Source organism: Chelonia mydas, chromosome 2 (genome assembly GCF_015237465.2).
Source record: "Chelonia mydas isolate rCheMyd1 chromosome 2, rCheMyd1.pri.v2, whole genome shotgun sequence".
Lineage (NCBI taxonomy): Eukaryota > Metazoa > Chordata > Testudines > Cheloniidae > Chelonia > Chelonia mydas.
In genome coordinates, this window is record NC_057850.1 from 3,763,404 (window position 1) to 3,785,498 (window position 22,095).

At 54.9% G+C, this 22,095-nt stretch overlaps 1 protein-coding gene across 2 annotated transcripts in view; it reads right to left on the reverse strand.

The window, feature by feature from the left end:
* Positions 1-5,821: 5,821 nt before the first annotated feature.
* The window catches only part of ARHGAP39 (Rho GTPase activating protein 39), a 430,277-nt gene continuing 414,003 nt past the window's right edge, over positions 5,822-22,095 (reverse strand). For both annotated transcript variants that reach the window (XM_043538964.1, XM_037891871.2), the window contains 2 exons: positions 19,881-20,050; positions 5,822-15,971 (listed from right to left, as the gene is read on the reverse strand). In XM_043538964.1, coding sequence (XP_043394899.1) covers positions 15,777-15,971; positions 19,881-20,050 — 365 coding nt within the window. In that variant the 3' untranslated portion in view covers positions 5,822-15,776. The remainder of the gene's footprint in view (positions 15,972-19,880; positions 20,051-22,095) is intronic.

A 22,095-nucleotide genomic window follows, 5' to 3' on the forward strand; every position in this document is an offset into this window, starting at 1 on the left:
CCCAATTAACCCCCAATTAACCCCCCCCCCCAGCACTGGCCGGCCCCGCCCTTGTCCTCCCCAATTAACCCCCCCCAGCACTGGCCGGCCTGACCCCAATTACTCCCCCCAATTAACCCCCCCAGCACTGGCCGGCCCGGCCCCAATTAACCCCCCCCAGCACTGGCCGGCCCCGCCCTTGTCCTCCCCAATTAACCCCCCCCAGCACTGGCCGGCCTGACCCCAATTACTCCCCCCAATTAACCCCCCCAGCACTGGCCGGCCCCGCCCTTGTCCCCCCCCCAAATTACCCCCCCAGCACTGGCTGGTCCTGCCCTTGTCGCCCCCCAATTAACCCCCCCAGCACTGGCCGGCCCCGCCCTTGTCCCCCCCTAATTAATCCCCCCCAGCACTAGCCGGCCCCGCCCTTGCCCCCCCCATTACCCCCCAGTACTGGCTGGCCCCGCCCTTGTCCCCCCCCAATTACCCCCCCAGCACTGGCCGGCCCCGCCCTTGGCCCCCCCCAATTACCCCCCCAGCACTGGCCGGCCCCGCCCTTGGCCCCCCCCAATTACCCCCCCAGCACTGGCCGGCCCCGCCCATGGCCCCCCCCAATTACCCCTCCCAGCACTGGCTGGTCCCGCCCTTGTCCCCCCCCCAATTAACCCCCCCAGCACTGGCCGGCCCCACCCTTGGCCCCCCCCAATTACCCCCCCAGCACTGGCCGGCCCCGCCCTTGGCCCCCCCCAATTACCCCCCCCAGCACTGGCTGGTCCCGCCCTTGTCCCCCCCCCCAATTAACCCCCCCAGCACTGGCCGGCCCCGCCCTTGTCCCCCCCTAATTAACCCCCCCCAGCACTGGCCGGCCCCGCCCTTGCCCCCCCATTACCCCCCAGTACTGGCTGGCCCCGCCCTTGTCCCCCCCAATTAACCCCCCCCAGCACTGGCCGGCCTGACCCCAATTGGCCCCCCCAATTAACCCCCCCAGCACTGGCCGGCCCGGCCCCAATTACCCCCCCCAATTAACCCCCCCCAGCACTGGCCTACCCGGCCCGTCTCCCCCTCCCCTAATTAACCCCCACCAGCACTGGCCAGCCCGGGCCAGCTCCCCCTCCCCTAATTAAGCCGCCCAGCACAGGTCCTCCCCCCCAGGACTGGCCAGCCCGCCCCCATATTGCCCACCCCAATTAACCCCCCCCCAGCACTGGCCAGCCTGCCCCCCGTATCGCCTACCCCAATTAACGCCCCCCCCAAGCACTGGCCAGCCTGCCCCCCCCCGTATCACCCTCCCCCAATTAACCTCCCTCCCCAGCACTGCCCAGCCTGCCCCCCGTATCGCCTACCCCAATTAACCCCCCCCAAGCACTGGCCAGCCTGCCCCCCCGTATCACCCTCCCCCAATTAACTCCTGCTCAGCACCCTTCACCCTTTCCCCCTGTCCTTGGTGGACTGATCTCCCCGGGGCCCTCACACAGCAGCAGGAACAGGACTACCTCTGATGCGGTTTTCTGCACCCACCAGGCAGGGACATTTCACCTAGAGGGGTGCTAGAAATAGAAACCAGCCCAGGCAAATTCCCCCCATCTGCGGGAAAAGAACCGGAAACTCTGATCCTGACTGGGAGGGTGGAACCTGGGGCAGGAAGGGCTGAGAGAGACAGAGGGGCAGGGAATCAGGCCAGAGTTTGCAATGGGATATGGGAACAAGAAAGGCCCGTGTGACATGAGGTGGCATGTGCAGAGGCCTCCCGTCTCCGAGCAGCAGCGAGGGCAGAGTCAGTCACACTCAGTGTAACGTCCCCCTGGCTCAGCTGTGGCCACGTTTGCAATACTCTGTTCATTTCCCAAAGGGCTCCCCTAATTCTGGGGGTCTCCAGTGTCGGGTGCCCAGCCCCAGACACTTGTGCCCGGATAGTCCAAGCTGCTGAGCGTGTCCCCAGCTCCCGCTGCTTCCGGTACAGTTGCTCAGCACGGCTCTGAACTAGGCCGAGGGTTGGGGAAAGGCTGGCCCCACACCTAGGGAGAGAAGGGGTGTCGGCAGCCTGCGACACTGATTGTTTAACCCCTTTGCTGGGTGCCGTGCTCTGCTGGCCTGGAATTGGGAAATTCAAGGAACCTTTCCCAGCAGGGAGATGTGGGGCTGTGGAGAAGCCTCCTAAAGGGAGCAGTGGATGCGCCATCCTTGGAGAATTCACTTTTGGGACCAGGCCTGCCCTGATCCCCAGGCAATAGACCAGATGTAGGCCCTAGCAGGCCTTTTTCATCGCCAGCTTTTACAATTCCTGCCACCTGTGATCAGCGGGGGTGCAAGTCCCTGGTCTCACCTACAGGAGGCAGTGCCCCTCTGCGGAACCACCGTGCCTGTGTGCGCCCAGACAGCTTGTACGGTATTGACTGACGAGAGTAAAGCCAGCCCTTCTGGGTGCTGAGCTCACAGGTGCTTCAGGCTGGGTGAGCCAAACCCAGGGGGGAGGGATAGCTCAGTGGTTTGAGCATTGGCCTGCTAAACCCAGGGTTGTGAGTTCAATCCTTGAGGGGGCCATTTAGGGATCTGGGGCAAATGTTGGGGAGATGACCTCCTGAGGTCCCTTCCAACCCTGATATTCTATGAAACTCCCTCTGCTCGGGTGATGAAGGCAGCGTTATGGGAGCCACATCAGCCCCAGCTCCCCTGCCTGGCTGGGCAGAGGGTTGACCGCTAGGGCACCAGACTGGCTGCTCCTGGTTAGTTTTGATCATATCCTGTAACGCCAGCTTTGCTGGCCAATGTGCAGGTGCCCTTGGTGCAGTGAGCTCTGCCCTCGGTCCCATACAGAGTAAGATTCCCCCAGCCCAGCCCCTCCCCACACATTCAATGAGCTTTTGAAAAATATGTAGATCTATTTGGGGATTTTTAATTTTTTTTTTTTTTTTGCTTCCTGGTTTCTGAGTCTTTAGGGGTCGCTGGAGTCACGTTTTAAAACTTTCCCGTTACCAGAAGGGCTGGAAAGTTGCTCTTTTAACAAATACAAGCTGGGAGGTTCCCAGAATCACCTGACAGCAGGCACTGCTGTCGGACATGCCCCAGATACCCCCAAGTTAGTGTCACCAACTCCCAGCTCCAAACGTCAGTCGTCCCGTCCCCCCCCCCGAATATTAAGAGTTGGCTTAAAAATCAGATTTTAAAAAATCATCCAGCTGGAGCCTTTTCTTGGCCTCTGGATGTTGGAGTCTTTAGGGGTCACGTTTTCCAAGTCTCCTCTGCAAACATGAAGGGTGGAGACCAACTCCCCTTGGCCCCCTTCCTCCGTCAGGCCCCTGGAAGTTACAACCTCTTTCCATACCACACACCAAGGCTGAGATTTCCACCCAGTCCCAGGACTCCAGGAACTGGGGCTTTAAGCGAACCACCAAATATCATGAGACTTGTGCTACAATCCCAAGAGACTTAGCGAAGGGCTGAAATCGAACACAGCCTGATGCTGCTTGTTCCAGGGACGTTTGGCAGACCTGTTGCAGGTGCGGAGGGGAGCCATGTACCCGGGGCGGGGAGGGGCTAGCAGGCCAGCTGGTGGGGAGTGCACACCGGGGTGTTTGGTGACCATCAATTGTGTAACTGAACCCTAATAAAAAGCACTGAGCTCCTGAGACTGGGGTGGCCCCTGGGAGCTCTCCAGAAGCTGGGAGCAGAACCTGTGCCCAGCTGACCACCAGTTTATCAGGGGCAGAGGACACCTTGTATATTTATTCTCTGTGTAGTGCCGCGGGGGCATTAGAGACAAAGCCAATGATACAGTCCCTGGCCCCAGGTGTCTGGAGTCAGATCTGTGGCCCTGGGGCTCCTGGACTCTGAGTTCCAGCTTCAGAAGCCGAGAGAGGAAGTTTTGACCTAGAACCGTTGGTGTGTGACAGTCAGAGCCTCCTCTCAGCCTGGCTGAGGTCCGCTGCTCCTGATGGACGCAGGCGTAGCAGGCCGAGCCAGGGCCCTGCTGGGTCTTTGGGAGGCTGTGGCCATGGTCAGACCTCCAGCTGGCAGCACTCGGAGAGAGAACCAGGGGGAAGTGTCACCACCCTGCCCTGGCTAGGACCTTTGCTCTGTGCTAACCCTGGGGGATCCGGAGCTCAGACGGGGCGTGATGCTGATCTCCCAGTGTGATGCAGGGGTAGCCCCGGGGTGGCCAATGGAAAGAGGCGTTTCGAGGCTAGAGGGGATGTGAATGAATGGAACCGACACCTCAAGCCCATCCCCATCCTCCCACCTCTGGGGCAGAGAAACTCCCAGTAACTTCCCAGGCACATCCACCTGCTGCCACACAGGCCGGTCAGTGCCCCCCAACCCATCCCAGTGGTGTACGGGATCCTGGCTTTGCACTCAATGCCAGCTTGGTGCTTTGCCAGTTGCCCCATCTGACCCAAAGCTCCAGAAGGAGAGGTGCTGTCTTCCAAACCACAGGTAAAACAGAGGCCCCGAACACTCGGAATCAGAGAAGATCCCCAGGAGTCAGGATGCAACCCAAAGTATCCTGGCTGGGTCCCAACTTAGCTAATCCCATTCCACTTCCCTAATTTTCTCCTGTCCTTGTTATGTAGTGTCACTGTGTGATGTTAAACAGCTGCTGCTTTCTACCCCAGAGCAGGCTGCATTTCAGTGGTGGGTGAAAGATGTGATCCTCATCTCACAATGGTATGAATCACGAGAGGTTCACCTGAAGTTGATGGAGAGACCCTGGTATTAAGGACAGAGACTCAGGCTCCGTTTGCTTTGGTCTTGTTCAGGAAATGTAACGAATTGTGGACTTCTGAGGTTATTGGAGCCCACTGGCAGAGCGTGTGCATCACTCTCTCTCTAGCTGATCAGCTAGAGGATAACAGCCTGCTACTGCTACCAGCCTATGGAGCTCCTTCTTTAGTTTGAGTGGCAGGGTCCTTTGTTCTTGAAGTCCCGGTGTTCAAACCCGGCCCACGAGCTGTGCAGGGGAGGTTGTGATGTTACCCCCCTGCTAAGGGGGGCTCTGTGCGTGTCTGGGGGGAGAAGGGACCCTTTACACATGCAGGAAACAGACGCAGCTACCAACACCCAGGACATGCAGCACAGGGGACTGTCCATATGTAGCTTTATTCACACCACATGGAGTCGCTGCTACCTGTCCATGCTTCATAATTACAGAGTTAGTCAGACAACGTTACACGGTAGGTTGCCCCCCTAATCGCCTTCACGGCCCGTGGCATTAAAGGTCAAAGGTTACTCAGCATGTCTCATGACTGTCCATCTCCGCCGTGAATGCGGATGGCAGAGAGAGCCGAGTCTCGTCTGTGTCCCTTCAGGTGCGTTGCTTGCAGCCTGCCCAGTGCCTGAGATGATTGTCCAAGGAAAACATCGGGGAGTTGGGGGGGGGGGGGGAGGGCATCAGACTTTCAAATTCACCTTGACACTTGAAAGGAAGGAACGAAAAAGAGACAGAAACACAGTGTCCAGCAACGACCTCAGTGATCCCAGGCAAAGCACAATTCCTGGCTAGGGAACCCATTGGGGTAACATGGTGACTCCATCTGCTGGGGCTGGCTTGGGCCAGGCAGCACGGCTCTCCAGCCTCTGCACCATGTCAGCGACAGGCCAAATCACTAATATCACCAGCTGAGGAACGACGCCAGGCACTGAGCCAGATGCTGATCTCAGTCACACGGGTCTGGGTCTAGCTCTGAGTGACTCCACTGGGCCGGGTTCTGCTCGCACTTCCCCTCCGCTCACCAGGATGAAGTTGCTCTTGATTTGGGCTGGTGTCAATGCAGGATCAGGCCCATCGACTGCGGACTCGCCCCAGACTGACCTGTGTTAACCCAGAATCCAGCCCTTTGGCTGGATATACTATATGCTAGGGGCTGGCCCACAAGGGCTGGCCTGGTTTGTTCTGACTGTAATGTGGGCCTGTGAGCTCACGCGGGTGTAAACTGGGGGGGCGGGGGACACGCGATGGAGTCAGCGGAGTGGTGGAGGTGAGAGGAGAATCAGGCCCAGTTGCTGGATTGTCTGGGTTCTGCTTTGCCTGCGGAATTTAGTGCTGGTGAGAGATGCCAGACTGAATGCCCTGGACAGCAGAACGGGCATAGGCAGGCTCCACATTGCCAACAAGCCCAGCTCCACCTGGAGAGACCCCCTGAGGTGGGGGAGCAGAGAGTTGGGGGTCGCATGTGCTGAGGCACATTAGTGGTTAGTCACTGAGTAGTTAAAAGCAAGTTTCACTTTATGGGGTTTCTTCGTCTGGAACGGACCCAGTGAGGGTGGGGTGGTGGGAATCTTTGTCGCCCATTGATGGCGAATGCACCTCCAGCCCCAAACACCTTCCAGAGCAGTCGCCTTTGTCTCCCGTAATGTCTGGCTCCCTCCTTGCTGTCCCTCCATTAGTGGTTTGGTTTGTTCTTTTTTTGTCTTTTTAATAATAAATAAAAACTCAAGTCTAAAAATTTTGATATAAAATCGAGGGGGAAAACCAAGTTTATGACAACAAGAACAAAGTCAGAACATCTGAAACATACAACGCTGGAGAAAGGCCAGTTCCATCTAAAAATAGAACAAAATGAAGAAGGGGGAGAATCGCTCCAGAGCTTCTAATGAGATCAAAAGAGCTTCTGGATAGCTAGAAAATCTCTGTACAACTCCTGTCTTTAACTGAGAAAAGTTGGAGCCAATGAAAAGAGAATCGGTGTCAAACCCCCATTCCTCATGCACTGGGATTCAGGCCAGTACCTCCAGCATTAATGCCCAGTCTACCACTGAAGTCAAGGGTACAATTCCCACTGGCTTCAGTGGGGCCAGGATCCAGCCTCCTGATCTCCTGCCAGTGTAAATCTGGAGTAAAAACCACTGACGTGGATGGATTTGTGCTCGGGTAAATGAGACAAGAACTAGAATTTGGTTCAACAGGACAAGCCTGTTCAGGCTGCAATTCCAGTCCCCACCTTGGGAAAACCTCCAGCCACTGCTGGGAAAGGCCTGATGGGTTCCCACCTGGGCACATGCAAATGGATAATGCTAAAGCAAATCAACCAAGAGTTACACAGAGATTTGTGGGCAGCAAGCACACAACAGGGCTCCCCACACAACCGGGGGTCCCCATATATGGCTCCTCCAGCAGGGGGACAGCAAGGAGATGGGCCGAACGCTCTGTAACAAACAGCTACGTGCCAGTCGCTTCCTTTGGCCGTATGGACGCTGACCAAGTCCTAGAGACACATTGCCTAGGAATTCAGCACTAATCTGCGTCTGCTTATTCCATGGTGGCCCCAGCAGTGCATTGCTCCCTGCCACACATGGGGTCAAACTCAGCCCTGGCTTCCAGGGATTCATTATAGGGATGAATTTGCCCCTTCCCCTATTTAAAGGGACACTGTCAGGTTAAAAATCCCTTCCCTGGCTTCCTAGCAGCATCTACGCTTATTTGATCAGCTCAGGCTGTGTAGCTAGATGGGGCAGTTTCACTTCCTGGTTCTCAGGCAATTGCCCAGGGCTCTTTGAGGAGCAGGGACAATTTCAGTCTCATTTTGCATGTTGACCAGGCAGATTTCATGAACCCTTCCCCACTGCCGCCTGGTGGTCAGACCATTCCTGTAACACACAGCCTGTGTTTCTGGCCAAAACTCCCTGACAACGTCCCTTGAAAGAGCCACGTTCCTCTAGGTTTTGTACCTGTGGGAAGGTGTAGCCCCTGCGGAGAAGGGGCTCCCAGCCCTGTCTGGAGACTCAAGAGCCAGCTCCTGATCTCAATGTAGGGGAGATCTCTCCAGATTCGCCGAGATCAGAATCCAGCCCCAAGACCCTGCCCGGGCCCAGTGATGCCCTTGCTACACTAGCGAGACTCCTACGGGCTTCGAGAGCAGAGACAGCAGGCACTGGGTCCAGGAGGGTTCCACCCAGCCGTGCCTCCTCGGCTGCTCCCAAGGAAAGGGAGGAGCCTACCAGCTGCTCTGTCAGTAAGACCCAGGGAGCTGCGCTCAGGGTCCCCGGGGCACGATCTGGCCCTGGGCAAGGTGTGGAACTCGTGCAAGCAGTGTGCACATTCCTACTGCTGTAAACCAGCCAGAGGGGACACTTCAGTGCCAGAAACAACCCGGTGGGTACTGAGCCTTAGTTAAACCTGTCGTGTGTGGCTGCCTGGGGGAGCAGCAGAGACTCAATCAGCTGCTTAGTAGAGATGGCTCTTAGAGCAGGGCTCCATTGGGCCGGACCCTGAGCACCCAGCAAGGAACTGCCAGTACCTCACTGCTGGGGGACTCTAACATTTCACCTTTGCCTTCTTGACTGATCCTGCGGCAACGAGCCTGGGAACGGCCAGGCGGCCCCTGCACTCGGCTGAGTGGAGTCAGCGCCGCAGAAGGTCCTGTCCCTAAGGGAGCCACCCAAGGGCCTTTCTCTACAGGACGCAGGGGGAAGAGGAGTATTATTTTTTGGTCAGAAGCCATGAAGAAACCCTGCAATGGAACCCCCCCAAACAAACTGGGACAAAAGCTAATTCTTGTGCAATGAAAGGGCGACAGACAAGGGCTCTAAAGATAAATAGCATCTGGATTTAAAACTATGTCATTAGCGATTTTTACTATGTATATCTCTCTCTCTTTATATCTCTCTATATAATCTTACTGGCCTGGGATGCGTCATAACATTCCAGCTTTACAGGAACGCATTAAATAAAAATAATCTCCCTCTCCATCGCTCTTGCTCCTGTTGCTGGAGCTACTCCAGACCTTGCTTCTAGAATCTTGCCCTCCCTGCCCTGCCGGGGGGACGGGTTAGATGGTCTGGGAGGCCCCTTCCATTTGTAAGTTCTACTGGTGAAAGAGGGGACACAGGGTACCACTTGCACCCGGAAACCCCAGCTGGGGTGTCGGCTGACCTTGCCCAGTCTCGTCTCTGCTAGCACTGTACACCCAGACTGCAATCTTCAGTGGATGAGCAGGTGTCTCTAGGTGAGTCCATGAAAGAGCTGGGTTTCTGCTGATTGAGGGTCCAATCCTGAGAAGGGCCGAGGGTCCTAACCTCCTACTGACGACATGGGAGCTGAGGGCCCTTGACAGCTCACAGGACCAGGCCCATGAGCAGCAGAGTTGCTGGGTCCTGAAAGGAGGCTTGCCCAGCCAAATGGGAGCCTGGTCTGGGGCCTCCACCATTTTTGCTTTCGGATCCAGTACAGGCACTGATTAAGCATGACTCACATTGCAGCCTGGGGGTGCTGCCTACGTCACCGGGCCACTGAAAGAGGGCAAAACAAATGAGCACCAGCCAAATGAGGGTCCCTCCCAGGTGCGAGGAAGCAGCTCTCCTCACGCCCTTCTCCTGGAGCCTGCAGTGAGCAACTTTGACCGTTTGCTTTGGGAAGTGCAAAAGCGGCTTCATTACTCACACCAGCTCCAAGACCAGGCTGCTGCAACAGGTAGAAACCTGATACACAAGCCCTCCATGGTGCTGACGTTGTACCCCCTGCTGACAACTCCCGCTCCTGCAGCAAGTGTCTGGAGCCCGCTGCATCCTGGGACATCTTTGGGGACACATTGATTCCATGGACTTTGCAGGAGGGCTAAGGGAAACAGCCAGTCACAGGGCAAACGAACGGACTGCGGGGCTGACCCTGCTCTCTCACGCTGCCCTGGGCCTCGGGTTTAATGACACTGGGGAAGGAGAGTTACAGGAGACCTGGTCAGAAAGCCCACCAGCCTCTGTGGGGAGAACCATGATTCTCAGAGGGGAATTTCCCATGCTGAAGCCATCAGATGACTTGGTAACAGGAAAGTAAGTGGGAAGGACCCTCCGCCTCCCCCCTTTGGTCTGTTGCAGCATCTGGAGCTTATCTGAATGGTTACCTGATTACAGCCCTTAGAAGTATTTACAAGGCCTACAAGCAGCCAGAGTCACAGAGGGTTTGTCTACACTGCAGTCAGACAATTGCTGACTCTGGCTCATGGGGCCGGGGCGGGGGGGCTCGGGCTAAGGGGCTGTTTAATTGCGGTGTAAATGTTCACACTCAGGCTGAGCCCAGGCTCTGGGACCCGCCTCCCTTGCAGGGTACCAGAGCCCAGGCTCTAGCCCGAGCCTGGACGTCTACACCGCAGTGAAACAGCCCCTTAGCCTGAGCCCTGCCAGCACGAGGCAGCAGGCCCGGCCAGCTGTGGGTTTTTAATTGCCATGTGGACATACGGAAACAGGCCAGACATGGCAGGCTGGGGGTGTAACTGACAAGAGGCTCCCCAAGGTACGGATCAGTCACACAGCTGAGAGGGTTTGTCCAGGCCCAGCCCAGTGAAATCCATTTCCCACTCCAAGTCCTGGGGGGCGGAAATGGCTGAGCACATGCTAGCACCGACCCAGCGTGCTGTGGGGAATGGGCAAGTGACCCACACAAGCAGCACCCTGGGAGCTGTGCGGCGGGCGCTACCCCCCGGGACGAGCCTGCACTCCTCACTCCCGGGAACATCACACGGGCACCCATGGAATGACTCACTGGGACTTGCAGGAACACACCCGAAAGCTCTTGTTGAGCTGGGGACAGCACCCATGGGTTTCATCCAGCAGGGTGCAGGGAGCTTTCAGCTCCCTTCCTCTCTGGCAGGGGCTAGTGGTGCTCAGCACTGCCTGGGCTCAGGGAAATGGCTGGAACACATCAGCTGGCAACGCGGACACCGCACGCGTCCACGTCGGTGGCAAGAATGACATTTCGGATAGGAAGGGATGAAATCTCACTGTCAGACTGGAGAAGAGAAGCCCAGGCCAAAGAGACCCCAGCTGAGACCAGGGGGGTGGGGGGGCGAGTGCAGCCGGTTGGAACCGCGAGGAACCAAGGAAGGTTGGAGACACGAGACAGGTTAGTTAATCCATCCCACACAGCATTTGATACCCAGAGGCAGAACAGACTGCTCTCCAGGAGGGTATGGGACTTCACAGAGAGACTGAGGACAAAAGCACCAGCCACTGCAGGGTTGCCAGGCTCACCGCTGGACTGCCCAGGCTCCTCACAGCACCTGTGTCTCACTCCTTTCCCGGCAGGCGTGTGGGCAGGGAGGGCGTTTGCTGCTGGGGCTGGCTCTGGGCTGGCAGTAGCTGTTTCTCCGAGGGAGCTGAAGGCACTTGCTCTTTATAGCTGCATGGAGGGAATCATGTCACGTCTGGGCTCCAGCTCTGCACACCTGTCCCTGCCATCGTCCAAGACTTTGGGTTTCATGTGCATGGGGTTACACCCCATCCCTCCCCCAGCAGGTTCCCTGATGCCCATCATCCCTCTGAGGAACAGGCTCGCTGGGATGGTTCGGCTCTCTTTCCCTTTCGCTGAGAAAGGCTGGAGGGAGGGACTGGTGAGAAGCTGTGAAAACACCAAGGGGTTAATCTCTTAGGCAGCCCAGGCGCTGGCGAGTTCCCAGGGACTTCTTTCCCTAAGGAGGCTGTAGGGAAGTAACTAACCAGACGCTCAAAGCTGTCAGCCAGGGAGCAGTGTGACATGAGGCCCCTCCTCCAGGCTGGAAGAACTGCTGGCCTTTGGGTCACAGCCTCCTTGGTGGACTGTGGAACTCCTTGCCACAGGAGGACCAGCCCAAGCCTGAGTGTGTTTGGCACTCAACGAGAAGCCTTCCCTGGTGATGAGATGCATCCTTCTTCGTGGCCAGGTGATGAGGAGGAGAAGAGAGAAGGAAAAGAAAGATTTATCGTACCAGTGAATGAATCCTGGAGAATGATGAGTGAGGGCCCAGTGGGCAATTTTAGCATTACCCTATTGTGTGTTCTTGGCACTTAGTCACGCAGTGACAGCACATGAGAAATACCCGAGATGACAGATGGCTAGATCTGACCTGCTTCTGTTCCCTGACCCTGTTCAAGCCCAGCCTGTCTCTAACAGCAGGAGTTGCTCCTTCCCTGTCAGTAGGAAGGAAAATGTCCCGGAGAGGGGGATGTTCCCACCTTGGTGGGGTTTCCTGCTGGACTCTCCTGCCCGACCATGTGCGACCGGCCCCACCGGTGCTTTGCGGTGCCTCCACACAGCAGTTGCGGTTGCAGAGAGCAGCACGTTGCTCCTGTGGGGAGGGGAGCTACAGAAGGCAGGCCAGAGGCCCCTGACGCACCCCAGGGCTGTGGGACGCACAGCGGGTATGCACTGCACTCTGCTCCTCGCACCCAGGGCTTCGTCATCGACCTGACACCCAAGGTATTAGACACTCAGCCGGACTCTCTGGGGCTCTCCTGAGACACCTCGCGGCGGGGGGTGGGGGGATGGGGCTCTCCACCCAGGACCCTGTGCAGGTTTCTCTCCGGGTGAGACCTGCCTCGAGCCACAAGGATGCTGTGGAGTGAGGACACTGCACCGCTGGCAGGTCGGTGAGCTCGCGGCTCCCTAGAGCACCTGCTGTGGGGCACCCAGCCATTGCACGCTGCCACATGCTGAGCAGCACTGAGGACCCAGCTGCCTGCCACAGACTGATGGCAGTGTGAGATGAAAACAAGGTCTCAGCGAGGCAGGAGGGGCCTGTGGGCACAGTGCTCCGGTGCAAGTAGACGCGGGCTGTCCGTGCTCAGGCTGTCCGGGGTGAGATGGGGGAACCATCACAGCTGAATGCTGAAGTGAGCTGATCGGGAAACAGAGGCTGAGGAGGAATCCAGCGTGGGGGAGCTGTCACTGGATGGGTCCCCCAGGGAGTTAGAGGTCCCTCGGCACATTGACGTGAAATCCTCGTGGCTGGCAGAAGGAAAGCAGGTCGGTCACACACACATGTGCAGCCAGTGTCTTGCTGCTGCCAAGAGTTCGAATCCCAGCATGAATGGGAATCACCCAGTAAATAGAGGTCAGACAGAAAAGCCAGTTCCTCCACTGAGATCCCAAGGAAGCAGGGCTGCAGGTTAAAGAGCAGAGCAGGGAGAGAGGCCGGGGAGAAGAGAGTTAACATGGAGAAATGTAAACCTAGATGGTAGGGCACAGAGTCCCTGCCTGAGCACCAGCAGCCAAGAGGTTAACTCTCCTGCAGGGGGTGGGGGTCATGGGCCAGCAGCTCAGGGTTAAAGTGGGGAGCTCTATAAAAACAGGGATACGGGGCAGTGCACTGCAGATCCTCAGAGGCACAGCCCAGTGCCACCACCAGGCTGCTCAGGGGCTGATTTGGTTGCGTTCTGAGCTGGACTCCCTTTTAATACATGCAAACCCTAAAGGTCAACAGACCCTTACGAGGGAACTGGCCTACGGTGAACATGGATTGAGCTGGATATCTGCTAGAGCACAGGCCTGGGGGTGGCAGCTGGGCAAGGGGCCAACTGCAGAAGGCACCGGAGCGTGGAGATGCTGGGACCCAGCACTAGGCTCATGTGGGCATTTGAGACTCGCCAGGCGGCTCGACGAGAAGGGATTTTGCCCATCAGATGGGGAGTCGGAGATGCCAGGGCTACTTTCAGAGACCCAAGTCCAGCCTGCATTGGTCCTGACTGTCCCAAGGAGAGCCCCTCGAGAGGAGGTAACGAGCTGGATTGTAACCATTTCCCAATAGCCTCCCAGCTCCCATAGAGCAACAGCAGCCATCCGCCTTGGAAACCCTCCGGAGGGCAAGGAAGAGAGAAAACATGGCACTGCTGATGACTTCAGCTCTGCCATGTGTCCCAGAGCCCTCTGAGCCCGGTGATCCAGAAGCCCCCGACACCTCGCTGGGGCTGATGCCAAGGGCCATCCAGAACGTGTTGTCAGGTGGGATTTTCACAAGTCTGACCCACACTTTCATTCTCTGACAGCAGGAGAGAACTCCTCGGTCACTCTCTGCCTTCAGGAGCCAGCACCTCCACCCAGAGTGTGTCCCACACTAGCCAAGTGCTTTAAAAGCCTTGCTCATTGCCGTGGCTCAGCACAGCAGCCTCCTTGCCCTGGCCGATGCTGCAGAATCCAGCCATGACAGAAAGAAGCCCCGACACGGCCCAGCTGGGATATTGCTACAGTGGAAGGGTTTGGCACGCTGGGTGCTCCCGTGACACCAGCTCCTTGGCAGTCTCCACTCTCCCGACAGCACGTCTCTTCCATTGCACCCGCTTGGTGCCCTGCCCAAAACAACTCTCCTCCGCAGGGCTGACGGAGCTGGGGTCCAGCGAGCCGGGGTCTGACCAGCTGCGTGCAGCACCAGCCAGCGCCAGTCTTGTCTGGGTTCATAAACCGAGCAGATGTTGTCTTGGAAATCAGCGATGGAGTTATTGCTGATACCGGGCCCTAGTTGCGCATGGGCCACATGGGCAAAACAGCCAGGAAGTTAACTAGCCCTACCCATACTCAGGAGGGTGAAAGTGGAACTTGAGTGCCACCTTTGATGGTCATTCTTCTATTCCCGACTGATTGTTAAATCCATCGTCTGCAGGTGGCTCTGATGGGACACGCACCCTCTGCCTGCACTGTCGCCCTCTTGAGGGCGGGCGGAGATGGCCTACTGCTGAGGGGAGTCAGGAAAAGCCGGGGACAATCCCCTTCTAGAGATGGCACGGAACCAGCTCGGGTTATGGGTTTGCCGAGATGTAGCCGAACCCTGCGCCAGCTGAGCCTGCCACAGCCCAAATGGCAAATGAAGCCCAGCTGCTCCTGGCCGTCCTGCCCTGGAACGGGAGCCCAGGCAGCACGGGAGCCTGAATCGAACGCCAGGACAAAACAGCTGCAGTCATAGCTTTCTGCCCTGCCCTGAACCTCCCGGCGCGGGGTTACATTCAAGGCGCAGAGATTCTGTCTAGAAAGGGCTGGTAGGTCTCAGGGTTTGAGAATTAATCACTGCTGAGTCGACACCCCGCCCTCCCAACACAGACGCTGCGATCAGATCTGGGCTTTACAAGCAGCTAATGAAGAGGAGGAAAGGAAGGGGAAGTGACATCACCGGATGCAGGTGGCTCTGGGTCACAGAGACGCCTCACCACGAGCTTTGCCCTGAGAACTTGGAGTTGGTTTTGGCCCCCTCCTCCAGCCATAAAGGGGTCCCTCTTCTCAGCGGGGGGCTGAGCTGATGAGGCCTGCGTGGGGCTTAGACCGCTTCCTACCAAGGGGCTTTATCCTCCCAGATGGATCCATACCCTATTCCACATGAATGTTCCCGCTGGGCATCCCCTAGCTTCCAGACTGTGTGGGACTTCTGCAAATACCCCCTTGCAGTCCCTGCCTTGAGACTGTCCTACCCATCCTCCCAGCCAGCGCTGGCCCCAGGGCAGGAGCATTGGGAGGCCTTGGTGATGCTCGCTAGCTTATTCTGATCTCCCCCTCCGTCCACGCTGCCATCTTAAGCACCACCCCCTCCTGCAGCTACCCCTCTCCCCCAGGAAGCATGTGGCAGCTGCAGCCAGCAGTGGCTGTCCTGGACGTCTGTCTGCGAGACACAGCACTCATTAAAGTCCCCAGAGTGACTGCAGGCCCAGGATGCTGGGCAGGACTCCCGAGCCTCACCTGCAGGTGGCTGCCACGCCAGGCTAACCCTGCAGGCTGCCCCACGGTGGCTTGGCTGGGGGGATAGGCAGCAACACCTCCAGAGGTCTGGTTCAGGGGAGGGCAGATGTCATTTCGCCAGTAACACTGGCGGGATCCCACCACCACTTCCTGTATGACACTAGAGGGCAAAGGATGATGAGAGATGCTGGGGTGAGAGAGGCGGGACTAGGCCAGCTCATAATGGCTCTGGGGACACGGTGTGACGGGGACGAGAGGCCCTGCCCAGGGCTGCCCAGTGCCTTCCCTTTGTGGTGTCTTGCTCGTACTCGTCGGCTGATTGACCTGGGGTTTAAGGGGGGTTGGGTGGGTTGTGGTCGTCGTCAGATTTGGTTTTGGCTCCTCTCGCAGCTCGCCGCTATAGGACCCCCTCCATGAAGCTGGTGTCCAGGTGCTGGATCAGCACCCGGATGAAGGACATTTCCTTCCGGGTGTTCTCGAAGATGATCCGCGGGTCATCGGACTGGCAGCGCAGGCAGTTGGGGGCCATAACCATGGCCAGGTTATTGACGTCCATCTTGGTGACCGCCACGTTAGCTGGCTGCACGAACACCTGGGGAAGAGAGAGAGGTTACAGCATGCATGGAATGCCTCCCCCTCCAGCCGCATCGCCACCGGCTCCTCAGACAGCTCTGGGGCCCGCTCAGAATTACTGTCTGAGCTATTAGCACCGCCCAGGTGTCTGCCAGCGTCACAGACCCGGGCCTGGTCTGCTGCCCACCCCTCTGCTTGCCCAGTTCTGGATCTTTTCCTTAATGCCATCTGTTCCTATCTGTGCGTCCCAGCAGCCCCTAGAGGCCGTGACTGAGATCAGAGCCCCCAAGTGCCAGGTGCTGCACAGCCCCTGCCTGAGATCGGGGCTCCCATTTTGCCAGGGGCTGCACAAACACTGAGTTCAGAGTCCCCACTGTGCTGGGGCAGCCCAGACCCCCAGACTGAGGCTGCAGCCCCTGTGGTGCCGGGGACTGCACACCCACAAAGTGAGAGACAGTTACCCGGTAAATGCCATTAAGGGGTACAACACTGGGATCGCTAGCACTAGAGAGAAGCTAGATATTAACTCTGGCTTGTGACAGGAACGGCGACTTTCTCCTTTGCGGTCCATTGTTTTAATTGAATGGTTTATGTCTGACTGTGTTCTACTCCATGGGGGAGGGGGACCACAGCTCCTCCAGGAACTAAAACCAGTGGGAGGTGATCAAGGCAAACCAGCCAGGTTGTGACCCCTCGAGAGGTCCACCCCTCCTGGAGAGGCTCCCTAGACTGGTTCAGACTGGGTTCTCCAGACACCAACAGACAAAGAAAGGCCTTTGGGATAAATAGCCTGAGTTTAAACTGACTCGGGGCCTGCTTTCTGCTCCAGCGAGTGAGCAGGACCTTCTGTCCGAGGGGCACACCATCCTTGGGGAAGGACTTACCCTACTAGGCCTGTGATGGGCTTAACCCCATCACCTGTAAAGCAAAGGAAAGAACCTACTTAGTTATGCTCCGCACCTGGGAGGTGATTAACTAATGACCTGGCCAGAGGAGGTGGAGCTGGGTTGTATAAGCAGCTGAGCAGGGTGGTTGAGGGGAAAAGACCCAGGAGAGAGGAGCTCTGGGGAGCTCCCTCTCCATGGGAAGGGTGTGAAGGCAGGTCCAGTCACTGGGATTGGCTGTGGCCGGAGAGCAGAGCTACAGGAGCAGGGTCAGCTCCTGTGGTGGGGCCCTAGGGTGGAGAGAGCCTTAGCTAGGCTCTGCAAGGACCAGAGAATGAGACAGATGCCTACAAGGGGCAGAAGGCCATCAGGGAAAAGCCTGGGTTGGTGGTGGGGCGAAGGACCTTTGGCTTAGCGCTGAACCCCGGAAGGGGACTGAAGTTTTGTCACTTGGCCGGAGGGTGGAGCCACAGGAGACCAAGTAAGAGAGTCCAGAGAAGAGACTGGCTGGGGCTGGTCATTATGGCTGAGAAAGTGGCCTCCAGAGGGGGTGTGATGCAAAGTCCCCTGCAATGCTGTGTCCAAGCAGGAGGGAGTTCCCTCGAGGTAGGGATGCGTGTTGACAGGGCCCCAATGGGTGATCTCTGGTAGGCTTTTTAGCAGGCGTGTAGGTTCTTTGATTGTTTTAACACATTTTCTCTGTAATGCTTTTACCTTAAGAATAAATGTACTTGCTTAGAAGGAGTTGTGGGATAACTCAGCTGCAGGCAACACCTTATAACTGCAGGCAACACACTGGTCATGGCCATTGCAAAGAAAGCAAGGCACAGGCTCTGGGCTGTTTAGCTGGTCTGGTTTGCTGGGGACATTGCAGTGTAACCCAGGGAGCTGTGTAGCCTTAAAACCCCAGTCAGGAGGGAGTGAGATGCGGATCTCTCACCAAGAGAGGTGATGGCTGGGAGCCAGAAGCCTACAGTGGATGCCCTTGGTGGGCCACGGATGGGGAATGCAGGTGTAGTTGCCCTGAAGTGTGACTATTATTATGAGCTGTGGCTCTGTGTGTAGTTTTGTGTCCAGTGTTGGGCCAGGAAGGACAGGAAATGTGTGTCACTGCTGTAATGTGATGTACACATGAGGTAACATGGAAGGGTAACAATTAGGGCTGTCCATTAATCGCAGTTAACTCACGTGATTAACTCAAAAAAATTAATCCTGATTAAAAAAATTAATCACGATTAATCGCAATTTTAATCTCACAGTTAAATAATAGAATACCAATTGAAATTTATTAAATATTTTGGACATTTTTCTACATTTTCAAATATAATTTATTTCAGTTACAACACAGAATACAAAGTGTATACTGCTCACTTTATATTATTTTTATTACAAATATTTGCAATGTAAAAATTATAAACAAAAGAAATAGTATTTTTCAGTTCACCTCATACAACTACTGTAGTGCAATCTTTTTATTGTGAAAGTGCAATTTACAAATGTAGATTTTTTTTGTTACATAACTGCACTCAAAAACAAAACAATGTAAAACTTTAGAGCCTACAAGTCCACTAAGTCCTACTTCTTGTTCAGCCAATTGCTAAGACAAACAAATTTTTTTACATTTATGGGAGATAATTCTGCCCGCTTCTTATTTACAGTGTCACCTGAAAGTGAGAACAGACATTCACATGGCACTTTTGTAGCTGGAATTGCAAGTTATTTATATGCCAGATATGCTAAACGTTCGTATTCCCCTTCATGCTTTGGCCACCACTCCAGAGGACATGCTTCCATGCTGATGACACTCATTAAAAAATAATGCGTTAATTAAATTTGTGACTGAACTCCTTGGGGGAGAACTGTATGTCTCCTGCTCTGTGTTTTACCAGCATTCTGCCGTATATTTCATGTTAATAGCAGTCTCAGATGACGTTGTTCCAGCACATGTTGTTCATTTTAAGAACACTTTCACTGCGGATTTCACAAAACGCAAAGAAGGTACCAATGTGAGATTTCTAAAGATAGCTACAGCACTCGACCCAAGATTTAAGAATCTGAAGTGCCTCTCAAAATTTGCTCAGGATGGGGTGTGGAGCATGCTTTCAGAAGTCTTAAAAGAGCAACACTCTGATGCGGAGACTACAGAACCCGAACCACCAAAAAAGAAAATCAACCTTCTGTTGCTGACAGCTGACTCAGATGATGAAAATGAACATGCATTGGTCCGTACTGCTTTGGGTTGTTATCGAGCAGAACCTGTCATCAGCAAGGACATATGTCCCCTGGAATGGTGGTTGAAGCATGAAGGGACATATGAATCTTTTAGCGCATCTGGTACATAAATATCTTGCAACGCCGGCTACAACAGTGCCATGAAACCATCTGTTCTCACTTTCTAGTGACATTGTAAACAAGAAGCGGGCAGCATTATCTCCTGCAAATGTAAACAAACTTGCGACTGGCTGAACAAGAAGTAGGACTGAGCGGACTTGTAGGCTTTACAGTTTCACATTGTTTTATTTTTGAATGCAGTTATTTTTTGTATGTAATTCTACATTTGTAAGTTCAACTTTCATGATAAAGAGATTGCTCTACAGTACCTGTATTAGGTAAATTGAAAAATCTATTTCTTTTATTTTTACAGTGCAAATATTTATAATAAAAAATAAATATAAAGTAAGCACTGTACACTTTGTATTCTGTGTTGTAACTGAAATCCATATATTTGAAAGTGTGGAAAACATCTAAAAATATTTATACAAATAGTATTCTATTACCTTTTAACAGCATGATTAATTGCATGATTACTCGTGATTAATTTTTTTAAATTGCTTGACAGCCCCAGTAACAATATCAGTGAGCTTATCAGTCTTATTTACAGTGGCTGAGTGATATAGTACCAAATCCCCGTAACACAACAAGGGTCAATGCAATAGCGTCCATAAGTGCAGCAAAGCTGGGAGTGAGCTGCGTGACAAGGCAGAGGACTGTATCAACACAGCCACGGGTGACCCCCCCGGCTGGAGCCCGCCCTCCTGCCCTACCTGTAGGAAGCGGATGAGGTAGCAGAGCACCGTTTTGTTGATCCTGGGCAGAGAGTGGATGACTGCGATGGCTGCCTCTGGGTTCTCGTAGTGGGTGATGCACTGTTCGTAGAACTCATGGGGAATCAGCGGCTCCTCCAGCTCCCGGTACCAGAGCTTCAGCAACGACGCTGTGGAGAGGAGACAAGTAGCAGAGCTCGTGTTAGGTTAAAAAAGAGAGATGCAGAGCTGAGTGTGCAGGGATGGGGCAGGGTGCTGGGTGGAGTGGGGCAGGGCATGTGGGGGTGTGGGCAGCGTGCATGGGGGAGTGCACCAGGCACTGGAAGCCCCGATCCAGCAAATCTGACTTGGGGCAGCTTTGATGTAGCCAGGGTTCTTAGAGAATTTGGAATACCAGCTGCGCCTCTGGGGCAATCCAAGCAGCCTAGTCAGTTTCACTCTCTGCTTCTCCCCCACCTAATCCCACCTGGAGGCCTGTCCTGGCATGGCAGTGCCATCATTTCCATGTCCCCATGGAGCCAGCACCTTGACATGTGGCAGGCGCTCCCATGCCATGTTGATCTCCGACTGAACTTCCCATCAGAGTCACCAACCTGCCTCGGGATTTCAATTGTTCATCTTTCTACGTACAGACTTGAAATCTGACCCACTTGTTCCTTATGGGCCCCCGAGTACAGGTGAGGTGGGGGGAGGAGATGTGGCATTTCTAGGGCCCCTGGTTACGGGGTGAGGCGGGGGAGGGGATGTAGAGTTTCTATGGGCCCCTGGTTACGGGGTGAGGCGGGGGAGGGACTGCGGTGTTTCTATCAGATCCCCGAGGAGGACGACAGCTTATCAATGTACAAAGGTCCTTGGAGTTACGGCCATCTGAGGGCACTGGCTCTATCCAATGGATTTCAGCCAAGAAGCCTGTGGCAGCTAATGAGTGAGCCCCAGAGCTCACAGCCACCTCGCCCCAATGTGCAGAGGGCCGGCCGCTAGTCGTCCCTGGCATAAACGCAAAGGTCAGGCATGAAGCGACTGGCCCGAGGCTGAAGGGAGCATGCTTCCATGGGTGCTGTTTTGGTTCGGTTTAGAGTCCTACACTGGGCACCAACTGGCAGGAAGTGTTGCTGCTCAGAGAGCGATCGATGCTGCACACTTGGGAGAGAGCACGTATCCTTAGCCCAGTGGGGAGATGGGTTCTGGGGGAAAGCCACTGCCGGGGACCACAGCAAACAGCTCTTCCAGGAATCTAACTGGCCGTTCGCCCCAATGCTGCTTATATACTTTGTTGCATTTCACTCCCCTTGGAAACTAGGCGGGTCACCTTCCCTTTGGGGGCCAGATCCTCAGCTGGAATTGGCACGAGTCAGTGAACCTCCCCTGATCGACACCAGCTGAGGAGTTGGGCTTCTGCTTCTCACCCACACATTCAAGGCTGTTGGGTTTGTGTGATGGCTCCCTATTAGGGGTCATGAGCAAGAACTGAACCCACGACTTTCAGCGCTAACTCCAGGAGCCTCTGCCACTTGAGCTAAAGGAGCAAGTCCATTAACAGGTCGCAGTTGTGAGATTACACTCCATATGTTTATGGAAATATGCTTATGAGTGTAAATACAATGTAACTGGAATATACTTTATGCAAAAGATCTCTTGTAAGGTATCATTACAAAGCTTATAATCTACTGAGTGTGTTCATCCTATTTGTATGACTGTATCATTCTTGTATCTGAAGCTAGAAATATGAAGTATTACTCTGAGGTCCTATTGTAACTATGCAAAGTGTGGACCATTAATGGTGGCTTGGAATCTTGATGGCTCCCATTAACTAGGACAATTGGTTGTAAATGGCTCTGTTTACTTGAAAGCCTTTCTGTGTCCCTGATGTCATCTGGTACTGGAATCCATCTTAAACCTGGTCCTTTTCCATTTAGAAGGAGGGGTGGGAACGCAGAGAGAGACAAAGGATTCCCTCCATGTGCCAAAGCTATTAAAGGGGGTGGAACAGAACAAAGAGTCCCAGTCATGTGGAATCCCCTGCTTTTCACCTAAGATGCCTGCTGGAACTAACAAGGTCTGAACCAAGGGAAAGGATTGGGCCCAGACTAGGAAGGAGTCTAGTCTGTGAAAGAAGCTTATTTGAACATCTCTGAGGGTGAGATTTACCTGAATTCAATTTCTTAATGTATTAAGTTAGCCTTGCGTATTTTGATTTATTTTACTTAGTAACTTA